Source organism: Antedon mediterranea, chromosome 6, assembly GCF_964355755.1.
Source record: "Antedon mediterranea chromosome 6, ecAntMedi1.1, whole genome shotgun sequence".
In the NCBI taxonomy this organism is placed as follows: domain Eukaryota; kingdom Metazoa; phylum Echinodermata; class Crinoidea; order Comatulida; family Antedonidae; genus Antedon; species Antedon mediterranea.
Window position 1 is genome coordinate 1,690,045 of NC_092675.1, and position 23,978 is coordinate 1,714,022.

The following is a 23,978-nucleotide window of genomic DNA, read 5'->3' on the forward strand; positions in this document are numbered from 1 at the left end:
TAAACAATACTTCTTTCTGTGCTAGATGTATAATCAAGCATTGGATATCCTACCAGGTCCAATAAGAGCAGCAGATGGTGACCTCGAGGTCACTGATCCAGGTCCTATCATTTATTCTATTTTGTCAGGTGAGTCCTAAATATTTTATCATTATTTTGCCTTTGATATATTATTCCACACTCTTGGGTATAAACCTACACCCAAGTTATGCATAATTTTAGGCATACATACATGATTAATTGATTCAATCAATTTATTTGTAGTATTAATTATTAATAATTTTGTTAATACAACTTTAAATAATTATAATATTATAATGTATTTAAAGACATGCGCTGCTATCAATCCGTTTCAATAGAACAACACATTTAAAAAAAATTAATATGTATCTGAGTATTACCTCACCCTCTCGTTTCAAATATGACATGAATATAACTGAATTTGGATAATGTCAAATATAAATACTTGATATTATCTGCCTCATTTACCTCCCAGAGAGAAATGTTGACAATGTCTATTTTGTTACAAACTGAAGGCCATTGAACAACATTCAATTACCTTCATACTTGAAAACATATGACAAACGATTCCCACCTGCTGCTTTAAAAAAATTATAGATAATGATAATTAGAAATAGTTAATAACAAACATCGTTAGTATGTAAAGTACTGTACATACATACATACATTATAATGATATATCTAACAAGTAATAGGTTGACATTCTCAGTTGTACAACTAGGGACGAGTCCTTATTGTTTGGGCATGATATCACCAACTAGGGATTCTTGATGGTTTGGGCCATTACATCACCAACTAGAGGGTCCTAATTTTTTGGGCATGGTATCACCAACTAGGGATTCTTGATGGTTTGGGCCATTACATCACCAACTAGAGGGTCCTAATTGTTTGGGCATGGTATCACCAACTAGGGATTCTTGATGGTTTGGGCCATTACATCACCAACTAGAGGGTCCTAATTGTTTGGGCATGGTATCACCAACTAGGGATTCTTGATGGTTTGGGCCATTACATCACCAACTAGAGGGTCCTAATTGTTTGGGCATGATATCACAATCTAGGGAGTCCTGATTATTTAAAACCATTACATCACCAACTAGAATGTCCGGATTGTTTGAAAATCATACACTATCTTCATTTGATTTGTCTTTAATAGGTAATCCACCAGGGTATGAAAATTACATATCAATTAATTCAAGTACTGGTAATGTAAGCCTATTACAACCTGTCAGCTATGAAACATATCAATATTTTGGACTCAAATTGCAGGTACGTATATCGAGGGAATCATAATGCACCAATGTAACAAGCCAAAACATTAACAGTAACTTATATAAAGTTTTTGGGTTGGGTGTTAGAAAAAAAAATTATAAAACGATTATGTAGCTTCAACTTTTCCCCAATCAACTGCCTAAACAAACATTTGTTTAAGGTATAAAAGGTCCTCTACACCTTCCTTACATACTAAAATCCAACTGTTTTTAGTCAACGTAAATGTTTATAATTTTAAACGAGTTATTGTATTATGTGGCTAAATTTGAAATTCATTTAGAACCTATAGGCTACTGTTTAATCCTTCAGTCTTATTATATTAATTTTAATGTTTCTGTGATATAGGCTGCACAAGGTGACTTTTCCACCATTGCTTTATTGAATGTAAGCGTGGTAGATATGAATGAGTTTGCTCCGACACTGCTCCATACCTCATTGGTTGGTTACATCGATGAGAATTCAGTGGATGGCACGGTAGTAGTCAGCAATGAACAAGGTACAGCTGAACTTGAAATCTATGCAGAGGATAAAGATGTTCCTGAGGTAATTGCACACATTGCATGATCTATTCATTTTGATAGGCTTTATGATTTTATTATGCCTTTATTTATAGATCGTTGTGATGAGTGGCTGAGCAGGTAAGACAGGGGTGCTTCAAACCACAGCCATCAATATACCAGGCATTCCCAGTGGCGGATCCAGGAGTTTGAAATAGTGGGGGCCCACATGAAAGGAAGGGCTGGGCTTAATTGGATGTCATATCTTTTGCATTAAAATTTGTGGGCCGCCTCTGATTCCTTAACCATTGTCCACTATGGTATATCTTTTATATCAGAGGCACAGTGAGATGTCCAATAATTATACAGTAAATAAAAATATAAGAACAAATTAGATAATATTTATCTTTTTTTATTCACAGAATGAAGTAGCTGGTCTTGTGTATGTTACAAATGACACAAGTGGTGTTTTTGAAATTTTCCCATCACTAGATACACTGTCTGCTAAGATCGTTGTACAAGGCCCTATTGACAGAGAATTGCAACATATTTACCTATTTTCTGTAAGTAAATTATGTGTGGACAAACAATCACAATGCATTTTAAAATTATAGCCCAGGGGGTAGATCCAGCGGGGAAGATCCAGGGGTAGTGCTATGACCACACTGTCCCCCTCTTTTGACAAATAACATGAAACTATGGACTATTTTTTATATCTATTTTTGACAAACTGAATTCGCTCCTGTAGCCCAGTTACAAAGACCTCCACAAATTTAACAAATGAAGTTTCTTGATGTACCATCATATCATTTACAAGAAAAACATATTTGAAATAATATGTGAAGAGGATATTCTAGCTTAAGGAGAGAGGGAGTTTAAACAGCGCATAGAGACTATTTGTATTTTGCGCTACACAAATTAAAAATCATTCATAAATTGTCTTTATTGTGGTACAGGAAAATACTAAAAAGTTATCAAAAGAAATATAGATATACCGTATATCCTCTAGTATAATCAAACCACCCTAGAACACAACATTGGGCTGACTTTGTGTGGGTGGGCCTATACCTGGGGAAACCCTCGTTCAGAAACAAAGCAAATCATTGGCAAGCATTTTTTGTAAAACCTCATCTGAACTGGCTAGAGAGAGGCCAGCTACCTCCAGACCAAAAGTCAATACTGTGACTATACCCAGGTGATATGCCTGTTTGTGAAATAAGACATAAGGTGGGGGTGGGATTAAACTTGAAGAAGGATTATACCCGAGAATATACGGTAATTCATTTTAATGAAGTATTTAAAGACATTTTCTTTAATAACCTTTCCACCTGCAATATGATATTGGATCTTTCAAACACAAAGGCGATTCAATTGTCTAATTTACAGTGTATAAATAGATTCTTATATAATTTTGTAAACAGGTATTACTGTAGTTTGTGCACTCTGTAAAGCTCAAACCACTTATTGTTCTTTTGTAATTAATTGTCATTAATATTTTCTCATTTATTGCACAGTTATATGTAATGGAGAACAACACTGTTGATTTGAATAGCAGCGATGCTATTTTGGTAACAATTTATGTTATTGATGTAAATGATGAAGCACCTGCCTTTATAGCAAATGCATACAGCAATGGTCTCAATGGATATAAAGTGTCAGTCAGGGAAAATGTGCAGCCTGGCTTTGCCTTCTTTCAGGTATATGAATTGAATTATATTGATTATAGACTTTATTGATAAGCTGAAAAACAGAATAATACCTATACTACCACAATTATATAATTTTCATTATTTTACATGTGTATTCTTTAACATACAATTATGAAAAACTAATAAATAACAATGTATAACTAATTATATGCATATTCTATACTTACTGAATATGCATGTTTTATTTAGATTGATCACTGAATATGCATGTTTTATATGGATTGATTACTGAATATGCATGCTTTATCAGATTGATACTGAATATGCATGTTTTATTTAGATTGATCACTGAATATGCATGTTTTATCTAGATTGATTACTGAATATGCATGTTTTATATAGATTGATTACTGAATATGCATGTTTTATCTAGATTGATTACTGAATATGCATGCGTTATATAGATTGATTACTGAATATGCATGCTTTATTTAGATTGATTACTGAATATGCATGTTTTATATAGATTGGTTACTGAATATGCATGTTTTATTTAGATTGATTACTGAATATGCATGTTTTATATAGATTGATCACTGAATATGCATGTTTTATTTAGATTGATTACTGAATATGCATGTTTTATATAGATTGATTACTGAATATGCATGTTTTATTTAGATTGATCACTGAATATGCATGTTTTATATGGATTGATTACTGAATATGCATGCTTTATCAGATTGATACTGAATATGCATGTTTTATTTAGATTGATCACTGAATATGCATGTTTTATCTAGATTGATTACTGAATATGCATGTTTTATATAGATTGATTACTGAATATGCATGTTTTATCTAGATTGATTACTGAATATGCATGCGTTATATAGATTGATTACTGAATATGCATGCTTTATTTAGATTGATTACTGAATATGCATGTTTTATATAGATTGGTTACTGAATATGCATGTTTTATTTAGATTGATTACTGAATATGCATGTTTTATATAGATTGATCACTGAATATGCATGTTTTATTTAGATTGATTACTGAATATGCATGTTTTATATAGATTGATTACTGAATATGCATGTTTTATTTAGATTGATTACTGAATATGCATGCTTTATTTAGATTGATTACTGAATATGCATGTTTTATATAGATTGATTACTGAATATGCATGTTTTATTTAGATTGATTACTGAATATGCATGTTTTATATAGATTGATCACTGAATATGCATGTTTTATTTAGATTGAATACTGAATATGCATGTTTTATTTAGATTGATCACTGAATATGCATGTTTTATTTAGATTGATCACTGAATATGCATGTTTTATTTAGATTGATTACTGAATATGCATGTTTTATTTAGATTGATCACTGAATATGCATGTTTTATTTAGATTGATTACTGAATATGCATGCTTTATCAGATTGATCACTGAATATGCATTTTTTATTTAGATTGATTACTGAATATGCATGCTTTATCAGATTGATCACTGAATATGCATGCTTTATTTAGATTGAATACTGAATATGCATGTTTTATTTAGATTGATTACTGAATATGCATGCTTTATCAGATTGATCACTGAATATGCATGTTTTATATAGATTGATTACTGAATATGCATGCTTATCAGATTGATCACTGAATATGCATGCTTTATTTAGATTGAATACTGAATATGCATGTTTTATATAGATTGATTACTGAATATGCATGCTTTATCAGATTGATCACTGAATATGCATGTTTTATATAGATTGATTACTACATATACAATGTTGTATACAGACTTATTACAGTACTTCTATGTAAGATATACAAGTTAAATAGTTATTCACATTTATCAATACTGATCTTACTATGCTGCAGGTGATGGCAGCTGATCCTGATCTAGCAGAGAATGGTAAATTTGACTTCAGCATACAGAGCATCACTAACAGTGGTTATGCTATGTTTGCCGTTGAACAACAAGATAACACAGCGATTTTAAAGTTTGTTAGTGGAATTTTAGTTGCTCGTGATACTTATGTCATCAGCTTAGCAGCTACAGATAGAGGAATCACAAATACACAGTAAGTTAAAAAAAAAAGTTAATTATCATTTCATAAAATTTGACTTCTATAGTATATAGGAGATCCAGTGATGTAGCTACAGAATGCAGTGGGTAGTGTCAACGAGTATTGGAATGGGAGGGAAAAAAGTATCCAGAGGTTTCTTTGGTGGGTGATGTGTTAGAATTAAAGGTCGAAATAAACTTAAAGCTCTGTCTACACTATCAAACTGTATGTGACAAAAAATGTGATGTGCCCATATATGGACATGATGATGTCATCGTGTCCATATTTGGGCACATCACATTTTTTTGTCACATAAAGTTTGTTAGTGTATTCAGAGATCAACCCAGATCTCTGCATCTTTTTGTGGAATTAAACAGCAATACTCTCATAATTCCTTCCTAATGAAAACTCAATTATTATTTTAGAACGTCTGTTACAAGTATTGAAGTTGATATTTTACCAACCAATGATACTAATGCCCCAGAATTCTTGATGAGGCAGTATACAGCTTCTGTGACAGAGGAGGCATCGTTTGGGACACTTGTAACTACTCTAACAGTAAGTATTTGTATTGTATTAAACTCATAACATTTGTTATTCATATAATGGTTTTGGTTACTGCCCACCCTTTAATATTTTAACAAAATTACTGTATATTAGTGTCTTTGAAGTTGTCTAAATCAGGAAAGGAATTAAAAAGCAGTGGCAGATCCAGCAGAACTACTTTTTAATATCTATTTTTATTATGTTAGTGCTCTCTAGCTTGAACAGTCCTGGATCCTCCCCTGTCACTCAAACTTATGTCTTAACAATGCCCTACACATTTACAGTATTTGTAACTATGACATTTTTTCTTTTCTATACTTACTACTACTTTATTGATTTTTCTTGTTAAAATTAAATTGTTTTTGTAATTAAATTTGTATACTGGAAAATATTTTGGTTGATGTTATGTATTCTGTTTTACCTCAGGCTATGGATGAAGATGGTGACACTGTAAGTTATCAGATAACCAATGGAAATACCAACGATGCATTTATAATTAAATCCCTCAGGTAATTAGGTACAATAATATTGAATAGTAAATGGTAAGAATTAGTACAGTAGTATAGTTACCTTTCACAAACTGGACATCATTGTTAGCTGGCTTAAGTGTGGTTCTCACTAGAAACACAACTTAATGCAACCTACGGAACGTAAGAAAATGCCCTTTCAATAATTGTGTTTGCCCCCGTCTGCGTGAAATCAAACCTGCAGTCAGTGTAGTTGCCGTATACTTTGACCTGATTCACCCTGTGCTTTGCGCTGTGTACTATTTTTCCCAGTGTTCTTGCATTGTTGTGTGAAATAAAAATTATTTGATTTTGTGTAGCAATGTTTGCAGCACTGTTGCGTCGTCGGTTCCCACTTTGCAGAACTTTGCATCGATACTTATTTGCGTTGCATTCTCATGGAAACCACACTTAAAGATGTCTGGAAATCAGCATTCATTTAAAGAATCAGAAATAATGCGGCATGTTATTAATGTGTTTAAAGTATTTGTATTTACAATTAGTTCTAATTTTTTTTTTTTTAGTGGAGAAGTTAATGTGAACTCTGACCTTGATAGAGAGATGCTGGATTCTTATGTCCTAACCATTAAAGCTTCAGATGGAACTTTGGTAAGATACAATTTTGTTTTTAAGTGTCAAAGTTCAAAGTTAAATTTTTTAATATGGGTTTTGAGATAACATATTTTATTCCTTACTATACAGTAAGTTGAAATTTTAATTCTATATATATATATATATATATATATTTTATATATTTTGCTATCCAGATGGATACAGTTTATTTGTACATCACGATATTGGATTCAAACGATAATAATCCAATATTCAACACATCTCACTTGACGTTTATGGTCGATGAAGGTGTCGCAAGTGGCGAGGTGGTTGGAAAAGTCATGGTAATTAATGAATATTTATGTTATTTGGTTTTTTCTACATCTGTTGGATGGACTATACTGAATTACCATTTTCACTCAAATATTGATAGTAAATATTCACTATTAGATATTTAGTAACAACAAAATATGTGACCCACTTTTTTATGTGGCATTTGAATTTTAGATGGGGTTGATTAATTAATTTTTCTTTAATATTTTAATTGAATTCAGAAAATTAAAACGATTTTTAAATGTCATTACGACTTTTTCTGATTTATAATGTGATTTTGCAAAACTACAAGATGGATCTTCATCACATTTATAATATTGATTATTGATTATAGATTTATAATATTGGTTATTGATATTGATTATAGATTTATAATATTGATTATTGATATTGAGTATAGATTTATAATATTGGTTATTGATATTGATTATAAATTTATAATATTGATTATTGATACATATGATTAGTATAAAATATAAAATGTATGATTTTTTAGGCCTATGATCTTGATGAACCAAATTCACCAAACTCGGAAATAGAATACTCTTTGATGTCGAATAGCTTTAATATTGATCCTGTAAGTGGCGTTATTACGACTAATAAAGTTCTTGACCGAGAAGACCAACCAGACTACACAATGTCGGTGACAGCACAAGACAAAGCAACCAACCCGCGTAGCACAACAATCATGGTGTTTGTTATAGTGCTGGATGTTAACGATAATGGACCAATGTTTGAACAAGATATGTATTCAGTCACAGTAGTGGAGAACTCTGCTATTGCTTCTATATTAACTGTAAAGGTAAGGCACAAAATATGAATTAAAAAATTATCAAATAAACAGAGCCTTAAAGATATATTGTCCCCCTGAAAAAATAAATCTTTTGACAATTTTTTGACACATAATACTTATTTACTTCAACCAAAAATTAGATTGGAAAACAAATTATTTACCTGAAAAAACTTTTAATTCATTCATTTAAAGAAAAAAAATAGTCAAATCTTCAAACTAATAACAACAAAGCCCCACAGCATGATGACATTTTTTTCAGATACATCCTCATTCATAATTTCTTTCTTATTTTATAGGCAAGTGACCCTGATCTTAATGCAGAAGTTCAGTACATGATCACCAGTGGGGACACAGGCATGTTTTCAGTTGGTTCAGAATCAGGAGACCTGTTCACACTGCAACCTTTAGATTATGAGGAGCAACAACTGTTCACATTGCAAATATCTGCAACTGATATCAACCAAGGGGATTCTAATCTTGTAGGCATTGCAACTGTACAAGTACAAGTCCAGGTACTAAGCTCAGCAGTTTATGTTTGTCTTAAGATCTGTCTACGCTTTAGTGTGACAAAAAAGTGTGATGTGCCCAAATATGGTAGTGATATGCCCATATATGGTAGTGATATGACATCATCATGTCCATATAATGATTGACCCTTTGTGTCAATCCTGTAGAATCTTTTGTTTTGGTTTTTAACTATTTGGCAATCACTTCACATCTGCCTAAATATGTATTATTTATTTTACAGAACATAAATGACAACAATCCATTGTTTCAAGCAAACGAGTACAAAGGATCAGTGCCGGAATATGCAGATCTTGGTACAGTTGTTGTTGACAGTATCCTAGCAACAGATGCAGACTTAGGGGTGAGCAGTTAACTCCACTTAAAGATATATTGTCCCACTAAAAATTCATTTTTTTTATAGATTTTTTTTCCGTTTTTTTAACAGAATGGATTAACTTTATCAAAACTACAAAATAACCTATTGTTTTTATTTCAAAATAGGAATTTGGTCAGGTAACATACAAGCTTCATCCAGAGAGTGCGCTGTTTATCTTCAACGAAAACAAAATTTTAACGAAGACTGGTCTCACGAGGGCCACACAGGACAATATTACTGTGAGTAATAGAAGTAAATAGTTTTCCATTGTATTGGTGTGTAGACTATTTATAGTGCTTGAAACTACAGATTCGGGGGATGACAAGGTGTGTTTGAAAAATTTAATTTATTCATCTCAGAAAATGAAAAATGTGTGAACATTAAAAAAAATTGTAGGGATCAATGGGGCTTTAAAGTAGTAAATATTTCACTATTTTTGTCAAACATATCTTTCCTCTTTTTAATAATCAGTTTGCATGAATTCCTTGACATTATTCTGTATGATTCTTTATTAATATCTACCAAAAATGGATTTAATTAATTTCATTGTTTATTGTAGATGAGTAATTGCATTTTTTTTAAACTGAATATTAGATCTAGATTATGTATGTAGATTTTTAAATTTCTTCGGCAATAGAGACTGCTTTTTTTGCTGTGCTTTATTCCACCGCACTCTCATCCTAAAGCTCTGTCTACATTATCAAACTTAAAGTGTGATATGCCCAAATATGGTAGTGATATGACATCATCACATCATCACATGTTTTTCTCACATAAAGTTTGATAGTGTGGACAGAGCTTTAGATTCAGTAGATGTGTTCATTGTTTGATACCTTTACTTCCATTTACATTCACCTCAGCATGCTTTTGTAGTGTTTATCTTTATGGTGTTAGTTTTGACTCTGTATTGCTTGGTTGATTATGTTGGATTGTGTGGTTAATTGTTGGAACAGCTTATTGGTGAGTATGGATTCTGGCTTGACTCCCACTCTTTTGATTATGATAATTCAATTTAAAGGCTTAATCACATAATCTATGCTGGTTGAATAAAATACAACTTGTATACTGTATTCGTTATTTCTGTGTACATTAGAACATCTTTGGGATACAACAATGCTGGTGTCTCCTGAATATGGTGATACGGCCATACTGCGTTGAAACACCGGTTCTCGTCAGATCACCGAAGTTAAGCAACGTTGGGCCCGGTTGCGTTCTGGATGGGAGACCGTCTAGAAATCGTGGCGGGTGCTGTATATACTGGAGAGTGATGGTGTAATGGTAATATCGGACTAGCATGTGATAGGCATGGGTTCGAGGTTATCTGTACCATACTAATTGCATCCTTAGGCAAGATGCTTTAACTCTCATTGCCTAATCTGGTAGGCGCTGCACTGCTGGCTGCCATGGGTCCGTGGAGGGCCTAATCCGAATTTCCTCACTGAGGACAAATATTAATACAAAAAAAAACAAAAAACAAAAAAAAAACATGTATTACACCTTGTTCATTTTGTGTTCCTGGATAGAAGAAGTCTTTATGACTTTTTTCTAACGGTACTATGTGATTAGGCGTTTAAATGAATAATAAATGTTGCATAACCAGGCCTGTTTTGTAATTTTCTTTTGCAGAAATCAAAATTAGTGTTAATAATTATTATATTATTAATGCATTTATTTTACTTTTTGGATTAAAACAACATATTTTTTTTATAAAATGCAGTTAACTATCATTGCTGAAGACATGGGTGTACCACCACTAAATGGAACAGCATCTATCTTTATTGAAATTACTAACAGAGGGGTGGAATTCTATGAACAGCCTACATTTCTTCAACCAGAATACAGGTAGGCTACTATTAAATACAAGTGTTTTTTAAAGAAAACAATGTATATATTTTATTAAAAGTTCAATTTAGGAGAGTACGATACTATCTTTGGCTTTGAGAATCCTTTTCTATTAAAAATTTAAACTTATGTTATTTATACATGTAATATATAATTACACTGATGAAGGGCTAGTGTTGCCCGAAAGCTCTACAAATTTTTCTGGCTGTTTTTACTTTATTGTTTTGATTTAGCATTTTGCTTATTTTATTTTGTATCTCCATTGAGATCCAGCCACTGATAATCACAGCATTGTCAGTAATTTGCCTTTGGATTTATAATATATAATTTAACTATTTTTATAGCGCAAATGTAACGGAGAACTCTGTAGTAAATACCACAGTGACAACAGTACAAGCACTTGCAAACGAAGGAGAAGTTGTTATATATGAGATTGTTAATGGTAATGAAAATGGTAAGTATAATTAGGTTAATATGGTAATGTGTCTTAGTCGTTGATATGCTTGCCCTCAAATCTCATGGTTCTGATTCAATCTCCAGTCTGAGTTTAGAAATTCCAATTTTTTTCAGCTTTAGTAAAGTATAAGCTTCCGCATGATACAGTTTCCTAATGCTTCCGTCCACGTGAATAGAACTGAACATATACTTCTTTCTGAGTAAGCCACGAAAGATCACGAAAAAAGGTGATGTTTTTTTGTGAATGAAACAGAATTGAAATTTAATTTTTTTTAAAATTTAGGATACTTTTGGATCAATTCTGTGAACAACATAGGAACAATCATGACAAAAACAGTGATAGATAGAGAATCAACTGCTGAATTCAGTCTCACCATTCAGGCTATGGTTGTCACTAACGTCCCTATAGAAATGAACAGAAAACGAAAAAGAAAACGAAGAGCAGAAGGTATGATAGAAACTTTGTTCATTTAAAGATGTATTGTCCCCCAAAAAACATGAAAAGTTTATCAATCCTGTAATTGGCGAGTTACTCGATGTTGGATGCAAATAAAATTTAAAAAAAAAGATCCTTTCTTTCAGATCCAAGTGTGACTATTATTGTGGTAGAAGTTGGTGATATTAATGACAACCCACCGATATTTGAACAATCGTTATATGTTATTGGCGTGTCAGAAGGGGCAAGCTCTGGAACTGCTATTGTAACTGTGAAGGTATGTGTTATACAATATTTTTGACATAAAAAAAGTGTTATGTCATCGTGTCCATATATAAAAACATCACATTTTTTTGTCACATGAAGTTTGATAGTGTAGACAGAGCTTAAAGAATGAGATTGACATTTTCCCTTTATGTTTTACTTATAATTGCATATAGGCAGTGGACCCAGATGCGGATAATAATATAGTAAGATATTCATTGCAACCTTATTCAAGTGGCTCAGAGAATGGATTTAAACCGTTTATGATTAACGATGGCAGCGGACGTATCACAACTCTGGAGAAGTTTACGAGCAATAGTTTTGAAACTTATAAATTCACTGTCCTTGCCACTGTAAATACACAGGAGTTTTCTGAGGCCACTGCAGATGTCTTTGTAAGTATTGCGTGTGATGTTACAGTGGTTTCAACCAGTAATGAGGTTGGTTGTACACAACTGTACAGACATTAATAATAAAATTATCTATTTTTGACATTTATTAAAGTATCGTGTACATTGCTACCCAGATGTTAATTCATTTATTCCAGGCAATTATGCCCAAATTTATTTATCTTTAGGCCCATAGATCCACAAATATTATACAGTCATCGTGGACTTTTTTAAAATATAAAAATACTGTACACATAAATATTTAAATACTTTTTAAAATTCCAATTTTTTGTATTTATTCTTTGTTATGTATTTAAAATGTTGAATGATTGCTAAATGAATAAATAAAAAGTAAAACTTCTATATAGATAGAAACTATTTAATTGTACATCATTTACTTACCCTATCATCTAAAGTGTGTTGTTCTATCAGAAAATGAATAAGAAAAAGAATATTTTATATTTTTAGGTTGCTAAAATCAATGATAATCATCGTACAATATTAGTTCTCTCCACGTCGTATGATGATGCTCTACAACATGAAATCAACAATGAGATACAACTGGAGAATGTCCTAAATGCTGAGGTTGAGATTTTTGATATAAGGCCAAGCAGTGACCCTATTAACACTGATAATCATTTCTATGCAATTAATCGAGATACTGGGGTGCCATTAACATCAGATGAAATACAGAAGTAAGTTTGATATGGTCTTATTAAAGCCGCATTCCTTCTTATTTAAGGTCACAAACTGCATTTTATGTAAATTTGAATGCTATGTGGGCTTATTGCGATAATTTTTTCGTCTTTAAACAGTCAAAATGTGAAATATAAGTCGATTTTGATAATTCATTTTACCCATCTGCCATTAGAGCGCTGAATGTTAATAGCGAATGATGTGTCTTGGTTTTTGCCATTTTGTTTCTTCTTTGCATTGTATCTCAACTGATATAATAAGTGGAATTGTTTTCAGATTAATAGACCAAAACACTGATGTCCTGGCCGACACGATCCGGCCAGAGGACGCCTTTTTAACAGTCATGCAACCCGAACAACTAGTCCAAAATGATGATCCGTGGCAGTTGGAATATATACTTATTATCATCTTTGCCTGTCTTCTGTTTATCTTCACATTCCTTGCTATTGTTGTTGTATACGTTTCATGGAAAAAGTAAGTATCTTTGCAATTTTGCAATGTACATTTACATATGATTTATATAAAAAGTGGAATTCTTAAGCTCTGTCCACACACTATCAAACTAGTGTGATATGCCCATATATGGTACTGTAGTAATATAACATCCTGTCCATATATGGGCATATCACATTTTTTGATAGTGTAGACAGAGCTTTAAAAAGGAAGAGACTGCATAACAATTACATTTTGAATGAATAATAATAAATTATAGAACCAATTTTTTTATTAAATTATGGAATAAAATTATTAATGTAAACAGACGTTTTGTATACTCTCTTAACAGAGCTTCTACAGACAGGTAAACTACACATAAAAATTATCAAATTTGGGATCCTTCTTTTTAAAATTATTCATTATATCATTATTATTTTCTGTCCTAATTTGTCTTCTCCCTGGTAAAAAAAAAAAGGCTAAATTTTACTAAAATAAAGTAATTCAGTTTTATATTGTATTGTCCTTTTTTAAATTATCTTCTTTCCATCCCATAAATGGCAAGTTTCTTACTTGTGATTGTGATGAAATCAATAAATATATATAAACTAAATAAAATAACTAAAATATATATATATTTTGGTTGTGTAATCTTGATTTTCATTTGATGTGAGTTATTTATACTCAAATCATAAAATAATAAAGTAAATACTACAATACGCATAATAAGAGGTGTTCATCCTACAGATTCAGAGATGAATTGAGTATAAATCTCAGTCTACACTATCAAACTAGGTTGACAAAAATGTATTGTGCCCAAATATGGTAGTGATATGACATCATCATGTCAATATATATTGGCACATCACATTTTTTTTTCACATTAAGCTAGACAGAGCTTTATACTAAATTCATTCATTTTTAAGCATGTTGAAAACAGTTTATATTAAATAATTTTCTTTTTTTTTATTTTTCGAGTTAAAACAGAACAATTATTTTTATAACTTATATTAATTCATATCAGTATAATAAATTTTACTATTTTCTGTGTAATTTACTTTAATTTAAATTATATAGAATAGTATTATTTAAAGAAATTGGTTGTTAGCATTTTCTGTTTATTTTTCAGACGTCAAATGGAGCGTGAAAAACAAGCTAGGATGTATGTGCCCATGTACACTAACCTGACGGCAATCAACGACCCAAATGCCACAGAAATGTAAATGAACAATTGTATTCTAAACAATATATTTATTAAATATTTCATTATTTTTTGCAAAAAAATTAATGAATAATTGTAGTATTGTATAGTTTTGTTTTACGGAAATCAGATACTGTATCAGATACTGTATCAGATACTGTATCAGATACTGTATCAGATACTGTATCTGATACTGTATCGGATACTGTATCAGATACTGTATCAGATACTGTATCAGATACTGTATCAGATACTGTATCAGATACTGTATCTGATACAGTATCAGATACTGTATCAGATACTGTATCAGATACTGTATCAGATACTGTATCAGATACTGTATCAGATACTGTATCAGATACTGTATCTGATACTGTATCAGATACTGTATCAGATACTGTATCAGATACTGTATATGCTTTTGAAAGATTTGACTGGTTGTTGTATGTCAATTACATATTTCATACAATTGTATGCATTTATTGTTTCTTCAAATTTTACACAAACATAGTCATTTTTTAAAATTCTTTATTTTTCTCTAAAATGAGATATTATTTCACCTTTTCCATGCCATAGGGATCTTATTCGCATTTCTGAACTTTCCAGTGATGTACATCTCAGGAGGTTAGCCCTTAATTATAAACTTATGAATATTCAATTAAGGGTTTGGACTTTATTTGCTAAGCTCCTCCCATTAACTTTCCCTGGTGGTAGGGTTCCTGCTGTAAATTTTTATTAACTTTAATAAAATGCATGCTTACTAATATTGATACTAATAAGCAGTTTAAATTTATTTAATTTATAGGTACTTAGGAATTCTAATCAAATACAGCATTAATTAATTAATAATATTTAGACAAATTCTTATATATTATATTTAATAGCATATTTTTTATAAATAATTTTCATTTTTATTATTCCTATCTTTTCATTATTCCTAGCTTATCTTACTTTTTACTTGTTTATTTAATTGACATGCACTAATGGTTGTCAGAGGCATACTAATGTTAATACTAATTTTATTCAGATTTCTGATATTGTTATAGTGCCAACTGTTATGTAATAATGTTATATATTTTTTATTCTGACATTTTGTATAGCACAACTTTTTTGCTTTCTTTGTTTTATCATTTTCTATACTATTTATTTTTAATCCTTTTATTATCCTCTTAACTTCAGGATTAAAAATCTATATCCATTCCTTTATCAGTTGTTCATTACCTATTCCTCCCATTATCTAACTCTTCCCTGTTTCCCTTCAGCCTACACTCTTTGAATCATCGCACCCATTTTATGTGAGTTCACATTGCATGCAGTTTTCTTTGCTTGTCCAAATTCTCACAATTATTTTATGAAAGTCTCTCTATAAACGCATCAATATAAAAAATGTTATTTTGTCAATAAGAATATAGTTGTCTGGACTGAAATCAGCAAGAGCATCCTCATAAAATATGTTCACGCTTTTTGCTACTTGGGGGTATGCACATGGGTGGGGCGGAAGGGGCCCATAAAATTTGCAAAATATAGGACATCAAATGAACTCAGCTCTTTATTTCACTATCTTTAGGCCCTAGACCCTCCCCACTATTTCCAAATCCTGGATCCACCACCAAGTTATAATGATCTTAGTGTATAACGTCCCAATGGTCGATTAAAAATGGATGTTTAAAATACATATAGAGTTTGACTTTTTTTTAAATAGAATGATTAAACAGATTTATATTACTTTATTACATTGATTATAAAGTACTATGTAAAATGTTCAAATTGTATTATGCATGGAATAAGTGTGTTGTGTTTAGTTTTAATTGCAATTTGTCTTTATCTATAAACAAAGCAACTAGATTAACATTTCATGTCTTTAATGCCACTGGTATATTGTATGTATATTCTATGCTATGCAAAGCAATTAAATTAATATTTATCTACATTCTTCTTTATTAACAAAAGCTTTTTTTTATTACATTTGTTTTTCCTTAATCAAATATCCTACTAGCATTTTTTTAATGATGCATTAAATGTGCATGAGAAATGCTTAATATTATATTTAAATTTATAAAAATGTTTACAAATTTTTTTTAATGATTTTAGATCAAATCCTGTCTATTATGATGATCAGTCTGTTCAAGCGTAAGTATCACATTAAAAACATTTTTGTTATAAGAAATTTAATGTTATATAACTTGTTTATGCTGTAATTGTTTGTGAGTAGGATAGAAAACATGTGACCAATACTCAACACCCTGACGCAAAGGCTTCTCCACAGTAGTTACAAACAATTAGAATCCTGTTGGTGCAGTACATGCATGCTGCTTACTTTGGGCTCGAATCTAACCCCTAGCCATCAGCTCAAGCTCGGTGGTCTAGAGGTATGAACGCCAGGCTAGTGATTCGGAAGTGGTGGGTTTGAGTCCCACCCGAGAATTACTTGCACATTTTTTTTCGGAAGTATTCTGAATCATGTTGGCAACATTTAATGTGTATGTTAACTTACTATTTGCATAATTTTTCAAATTAACGATATAGACTTATAGCATTATCTTCATTTGTTGCCTCTTCACTGTATTGTTGTGTATTTTAGTATGTTAGGTGGTTTAATTTGCATGATATTGTGCATCCATATTAACAAATAAAAGTTGCAGGGGTTGTTGTATTTCAGCACAATTTTGCATGAATTTTAGGCCAAATTATCTGATAATTGTAGAAGAAAGAAATTAAACCGTTTCAAAAACAGATTTGTAGAACCAGTACAGTAGCCTACAAAGCAATACTTAGAATATAGTGATTTTAAATTCATCATCATTTACTGTGTTTTCTTTTTCCTTTACCATCTTGCACATACCATTCCATCTTATAGGAGTGAGCAGTTATTTCCAAAGTGAGTTATCCATTCTTTCATTCATTTGTCTATCACTTCACTTGTTTTCATTAATGTGCCGATTTCATGTTGCATTTTTCACCTTCGACACAGAATGCAATTTTTTTCTGTGACTCTAACCATGTCAAGCTGGGAGTTTTAATGTTTGAATTATTATTCAAAATATAATTAACTTTCTAGTGTTATATTTTGAAACACTTTTCTTTGAGAATATTTTATTTGATGACTATATAAATAATATATTGTTTAGATAATTATTATGTTGTTTGTTTTCAACATTTGAATTAGTGCATTGTGCTTTGAAGGTATAATAATAGCGCATTCAGTAAACAGTCATGCACGTCACTTAGCTTGTTATTCCACGAAAGAAAATTGTTTTCATTGTTTCAATCGTGATATGAATTCATACGAAAGTACATTTACCAGACATTCAGACTATTTTTTGAAATGTTAAATATAAAAATATTTGTTTTCAAGTTCTTGTGATTATCTAATTACCATATTATGTTTTAATTTTGTTTACACAGTGGCGCACCAACATTTTTAAATGCAAGACAGAATCAAGTAAGTTATTATTTGTGTAAAATTTACTATATATATACATAAAATATATTTTCCGTATTTGTACTGAAAAAAAAAATGATTATAGCATTTAATATCACTAATTAATTAACATATCACTATAATGAATAACATAAACAATGATCTATTAAAAGAAATACATTATTTTTGCCCAAAATGCCTTGAAATAAATTAATAGAATTAATTTGCAATATCAAGATGATTTTAAAAACAACAGAAAGAGACTTGTCATGGTTCAATTACAAGTGAAAGAGTAAATCTGATAAAAGTACAATTATTTGTATTTTATTCCAGATTCAACGTTCTCAAGCAGAAGTGTATGATAATCCAGCATGCACTATGGAAAATGGAGATGTTCATTCTCCTCAAAGGTATGTACATTTAGCATCAAGTTGCAGATCATATTTATATTTCACTTTTAAAGAAAATTACAAAATGTTGGTTAATAAGATCCTCTGTAATAATACATTGCAAAAATATTGCTATAGACAATTACATGCAATAGAGATTTCTTTTGTTATATTTTAAGTAATACCTTTATATAATTTTAGAGAGGAAACTGAATCTGAACAAGCTGACTTAGTAGGCAGTGGTCCCTCAAGTTACACCAGTGAAGAGAGGGCGACAGCTTCACCATCGCACCAATACAAATCCATATCAGAAATGCAAGACTTTACAGATGCAGCAACCCTTGAAAGAAAAGAGATGCTGCTGTATGATCCACCACATAGGGATGGCTACTCATCATCGCCAGAGGGTCATAATGCCCCCGCAGTCCCTTTAACATCTCCACCTATGTCCACTCCAGTATCTCTGCAAGGGGTGTACGTAACCCCAGCCAAAGATGTCAAACAATATAATCCACCAACCATGTCCAGTTTTCAACCTATTGACCAAGAGTCACCACCCTCCAAAATGGACACTGACAATTCGCCTCTGCCATTTGATTTACCCCCACCCCCAGAGTATCCACCACCTCCAGAGAACTATAGAGAAGATGATGAATCAAGTTACGGCAGGCCTAGTCTTAGTTCATGTACAGAAAGTGAAGAGGTAAGATTCATATGCCAATAAAGACACTTTTATTTTGCTCCATTTTGATAAATGTATTACATGTAAAAGCCCTATTAATGTTACAGCAGAAATCCCACAATGACAAAGACTTTATAGTTGGAAATTACATTATGTTTAATGCATGCTAATATATTTCCCCTGTGGCAACCTGTCACACTCACTGAGAACAATATATTCAATTCTAACTGTTGAATATTGCTTTTACCTCGTACTGTCATGTGTAGATAAAAAACAGAGTCTAGATATGAAAATGAAAAAACAAGAAAATTAATTAGTTAGATAATAACTATTTTTATTGGTCATTAGGCTGTTGAATTTGTCTGATTGGAATACAGATGCATGGTAACAGTGTATTTTGTAAATAAAGGTTTTATTGTGTAACATTAATAGGGCTCCTGTATGTATTGTTTACCTGCAGTTTGTACCTATATTCCAACTCATAAAGAACCTCAGCTTCAATTATGATATACTGTAACAAGCAAACGCATTATTTAGTTTTTGGTAACCTGGTATTCGCATTGTGATTTTTGCATACATTCTTGTAAATGTTGTGGAATTTTAACTCTAGGTTCCAACATAGGTAGTTAGTAGTACCCTAGACTCAGCTCTTCATACCATCACTGCATTGATAGCACCCTAGACTCTCTTCATACCATCACTGCATTGATAGCACCCTAGACTCTCTTTATACCATCACTGCATTGATAGTTTTTTACATACTGTACCTATCCTCTGGTGCTAGTGAGAGTACATAATAAAACTATATCTACACTATCAAACTAGTTTGACAAAAACATTTTGATGTGCCCAAATATGGTAGTGATATGCTTAAATATGGTAGTGATATGACATCATCATGTCCATATATGTGCACATCACATTTTTTGTTACGTCAAGTTTGATAGTATAGACAGAGATTAAGAAGAAATATAGAGACCCATATACTAATATACATGCAAGTGGTCGACGTATAGACTTAAACATTCTGCAATATATGGATTTTAAACATAGAATCATTCTTTTTTTTGGCATGATCGCCATTAGCAACAGGCATACCATACATTGCATGGTCCTTTTTATATATTTTTCATTTCCTTTGCATTCTTTCCATTTCATGAAATATAGGAATATCAACTTTAACATTTAACAGGTATTATTATCATCATTTTATTATTAAGTGCATGTTTTATGTTGATAAATATAAACTAAAGTTTATAACTTAAAAGTTGAGGTGGCAGCTATCTTGAAGTGAACTTACAGTAAAATTCGTGAATATTTGTATTAGTTTGGATGAAGATTAACCTGCTCATCTATCTCTTTATTTTGAATGCATTTCTTTTCAATTTAATTTGCTTTATACATGGAGAATCTCTAACTTATTTCTCCATGCTTTATATTACTATGTAAAAGATCACTTTTGTACTTAGAAATTACTTTTTAGGATCAAATAACTTATGAGGCCTTAATAAAGTAGAAAAAAAGCAGCCTGAATAGAAGCGTGCTTTTAGTTCACAGAAATTGTAGAAATCATTTATTAACTGTCTGTCCTATTTTTAAAGATATTTCTTATATATTTTTCCTGTTTATTTTTATTTTGCTGTATACTTTGCTTTTTTGCATTTATTTTTCATATTTTTCTTGCTGTGTCTTTGTAATCAAATCCAATTCCAATCCTACTTTTACATTTTCGCTTCTTACCCCAAAAACCATCTTGATAATGCTAATTTGTTTGCCAGACATTTTTTATTTCTGAATCAATTTGAGTCAGTTTTAGGAGTGGAGAAATGAAATAATAAACTGTCAAACCATTTCATTTATTGAACTATAATATATATATATATACAATAAATCCTTGAAAACAGAATGTGGGGTGGTGGGAGACGACTCATAAGGCTAGCATTATACATAGATTGTTTTGCATGGAAATTACTAAGTTGAAGTGGGCCTGCAACAGACAAATAATATCAAGTGAAACATAAATTGTATCTTTACCATTCAGGCATTCATGGTAAAATTTAGTAAGATGCGCTTTGCCTTCTATATGATTAAAAGGGGAAATGGTATTTATTGAATTGGAAAGTTATAGGACAGTCCCAGATACCATTCATGTCCTTTTTAATACAAAAGAAAAGGCTAAAATGATTACTAGAACAGTTTCTGAATTATACTATTCAATTCAATTCAAAGAACATTAATATTAACATCCAAAAGACAAAAGTAACAAAAAACAACAATGGCAAGAGATAATAAAGAAAATAGACGAAGCATCTTCTATTAAGGGGACACCTTGATGACCTAACCAAGTTCCCCTTCATAGGGTGACTCCTGAACTGGGGTTGGCTGTCATGTTATACAAATTTAATGCCCATTCCTTGAAAAATGTTACCTTATATGGGTTTCCCTTACATATAGGTGTCCCATATTACATATACTATCTATCAAGACATGCCCCTCCATTTAATTTATGTAAAAAAACATGGTAAAAACGGTTTAATTTATTTTTTCATTTGCTTTACTTTACGGTATTGTTATATTTTCAGAAGCAACAAAACTCCTTATACAATTCACAAGTTAATATGATGCCTCCACCTGTGCCGTTTGCATCCCAAGATCCCGTTGCCACTCCGTTCGGATCCTGGAATCCTGCAAACAATCTAAAGCTGAGGCATATTGAAAGACGGGATCCCGATAGAACAACTATTATTGCTACTTATAAAGTAAATCACAACGTGTCTGAAAAAACAAATGAAAAACATGACACAACGTCGATTAGCGATTCGGGCGTGAACAGTGAACATGGGTCTCCTACGTCGCATTCACCGCAAGAGGGTAGTTTTAGTTCTGACGAGGTTGAGTCGGTTGAACCAAAAGAACAATGGGGTGAAAATTTAGACAATGTACAGATTACAGCGTTGTGATATTGATTGATCAGTGGATGATGGATGCTTTCATCTCTTATTAATTATGTATTTAATATTATTAATTCTGAATAAATTACATCCTTTCAGTTCTTATGATAGAATGATTGATTCATTAATTTCAATAATTAGTAGTTAGGTTTATTATTTATTAATTGATGGTCAAACTACAAATATTGATTACACGCAAAAATTAGTGAGTTTCGCACACACTTGTCAAGTTAGTGTTTTTGTGAAAAATAAATATAGAAAGCATGTTTAAATTTTAGCCACATTTTAACTATAATATGTATTGTGTTTCAGGTGCAGTAGAACCCCTATTAAGGGGATACGTTTAAAGTTCTGTTTACACTATCAGACTTTATGTGACAAAAAAATGTGATGTGCCCAAATATGGAAGTTATATGCACAAATATGGTAGTGCTATTACATCATCTTGTCCATAAATGGGCACATCACATTTGTTGTCAAATAGAGTTTGATAGTGTAAACAGAGTTTAAGACCAACAAGTGTCCTCTGAATAGTAGTTGTATAGTTATATATACATATTTCCTCTTGTTCATTCACATCAAAGTTTCCCCCTAATAGTGTTCTACTGTGTGGTATATTCAATTGATGGCAACTACTCAAAAGTTATATAATAAAACAATATTTAATTTATAAAGTACAGTATTTAAGTTGTTTAATTTATTTCATTATATAAATGTAAATTGAAAGTGCAATTAAATAATTTGTCCAAATTTATATTATGAAATCTTCCATCCATTGTAATAATTATTTATTATAAAATTAATCATTATATTATTATCCGCATTAAAACCTGTGTGGTTTTGTGTAATTATTATTCTGAAAGAGTGAATAATATAAGTCCTAATATAAGACATCTATTTGTTTACATTATTTATAGTAATTAATTTAAAAAAAAAACAATACATTCCAAATATCAGGAATATCAATGTCTGATTTTTTTAAATATTAAAGTAGTGGAACAGGACAAATGCAGCTAAGATGAGATTGTATATTTATAAAAAATCTATTACCTTGATAATAATTAAATAAAACTAGATTTAATTCGTCACTATGACGAATTATAGGTTATATGCATTGATTTAAATAAAGATAATTGATTTTTAAAAGATATATTGATTGATTGATTTTCTCAGAATCTTTAATTATTTATAATATATGATAGGACCTTGCTAACGCGAACACCATAGCCGGTATCACAATCCGATCAAAGATCCATATGCGTATAATGTCATAAACCACATTTGTTGTTACATAATAATAAAGACATAAGTAAATTTTTATCTAGATTTCATTATAAATCATGTGTATAATCTATACACTAAGAAATAAATTTGAACAAACAATACGGATAATAAAAAAAAAATCTTATTTCGTTTCCCAAGGTGAGACTCGATCTCGGTACCTTGAATGCCATAGACACGAGCACAGACCACCGAGCCGTACACAACTGACTAAAAGTTGTAGAAAAATTCCTCCGTGTATTTACTATGCAGTAACCACTTTGATGCAAATAGATTATTACATACTGAAATGAATTATAATTTTTTACTATGATGACATCTTTAAAATGTATACAAATGATGCACTGTCAAACTACATACTTTTAACTTTAATATATGAATTTTTGAAGGAAGAAAG

At 31.1% G+C, this 23,978-nt stretch overlaps 1 protein-coding gene across 1 annotated transcript; it reads left to right on the forward strand.

Moving 5' to 3' along the window:
* The first annotated feature begins 25 nt into the window (after positions 1-25).
* Positions 26-23,365, forward strand: LOC140051796 (protocadherin-15-like). The gene is made up of 29 exons (XM_072097111.1): positions 26-128; positions 1,177-1,289; positions 1,638-1,835; positions 2,212-2,352; positions 3,304-3,486; positions 5,341-5,543; positions 5,954-6,086; positions 6,501-6,583; positions 7,105-7,189; positions 7,348-7,476; positions 7,962-8,267; positions 8,555-8,770; positions 9,007-9,126; positions 9,267-9,380; positions 10,859-10,983; positions 11,328-11,437; positions 11,723-11,887; positions 12,022-12,152; positions 12,316-12,534; positions 12,997-13,223; positions 13,501-13,698; positions 14,786-14,875; positions 15,434-15,481; positions 16,949-16,987; positions 17,715-17,735; positions 18,263-18,299; positions 18,612-18,688; positions 18,869-19,370; positions 21,932-23,365. The coding sequence occupies exons 1-29, from the start codon at positions 26-28 to the stop codon at positions 22,307-22,309; spliced, it is 4,494 nt and encodes a 1,497-aa protein (XP_071953212.1). The 3' UTR covers positions 22,310-23,365.
* The last annotated feature ends 613 nt before the right edge of the window (positions 23,366-23,978 follow it).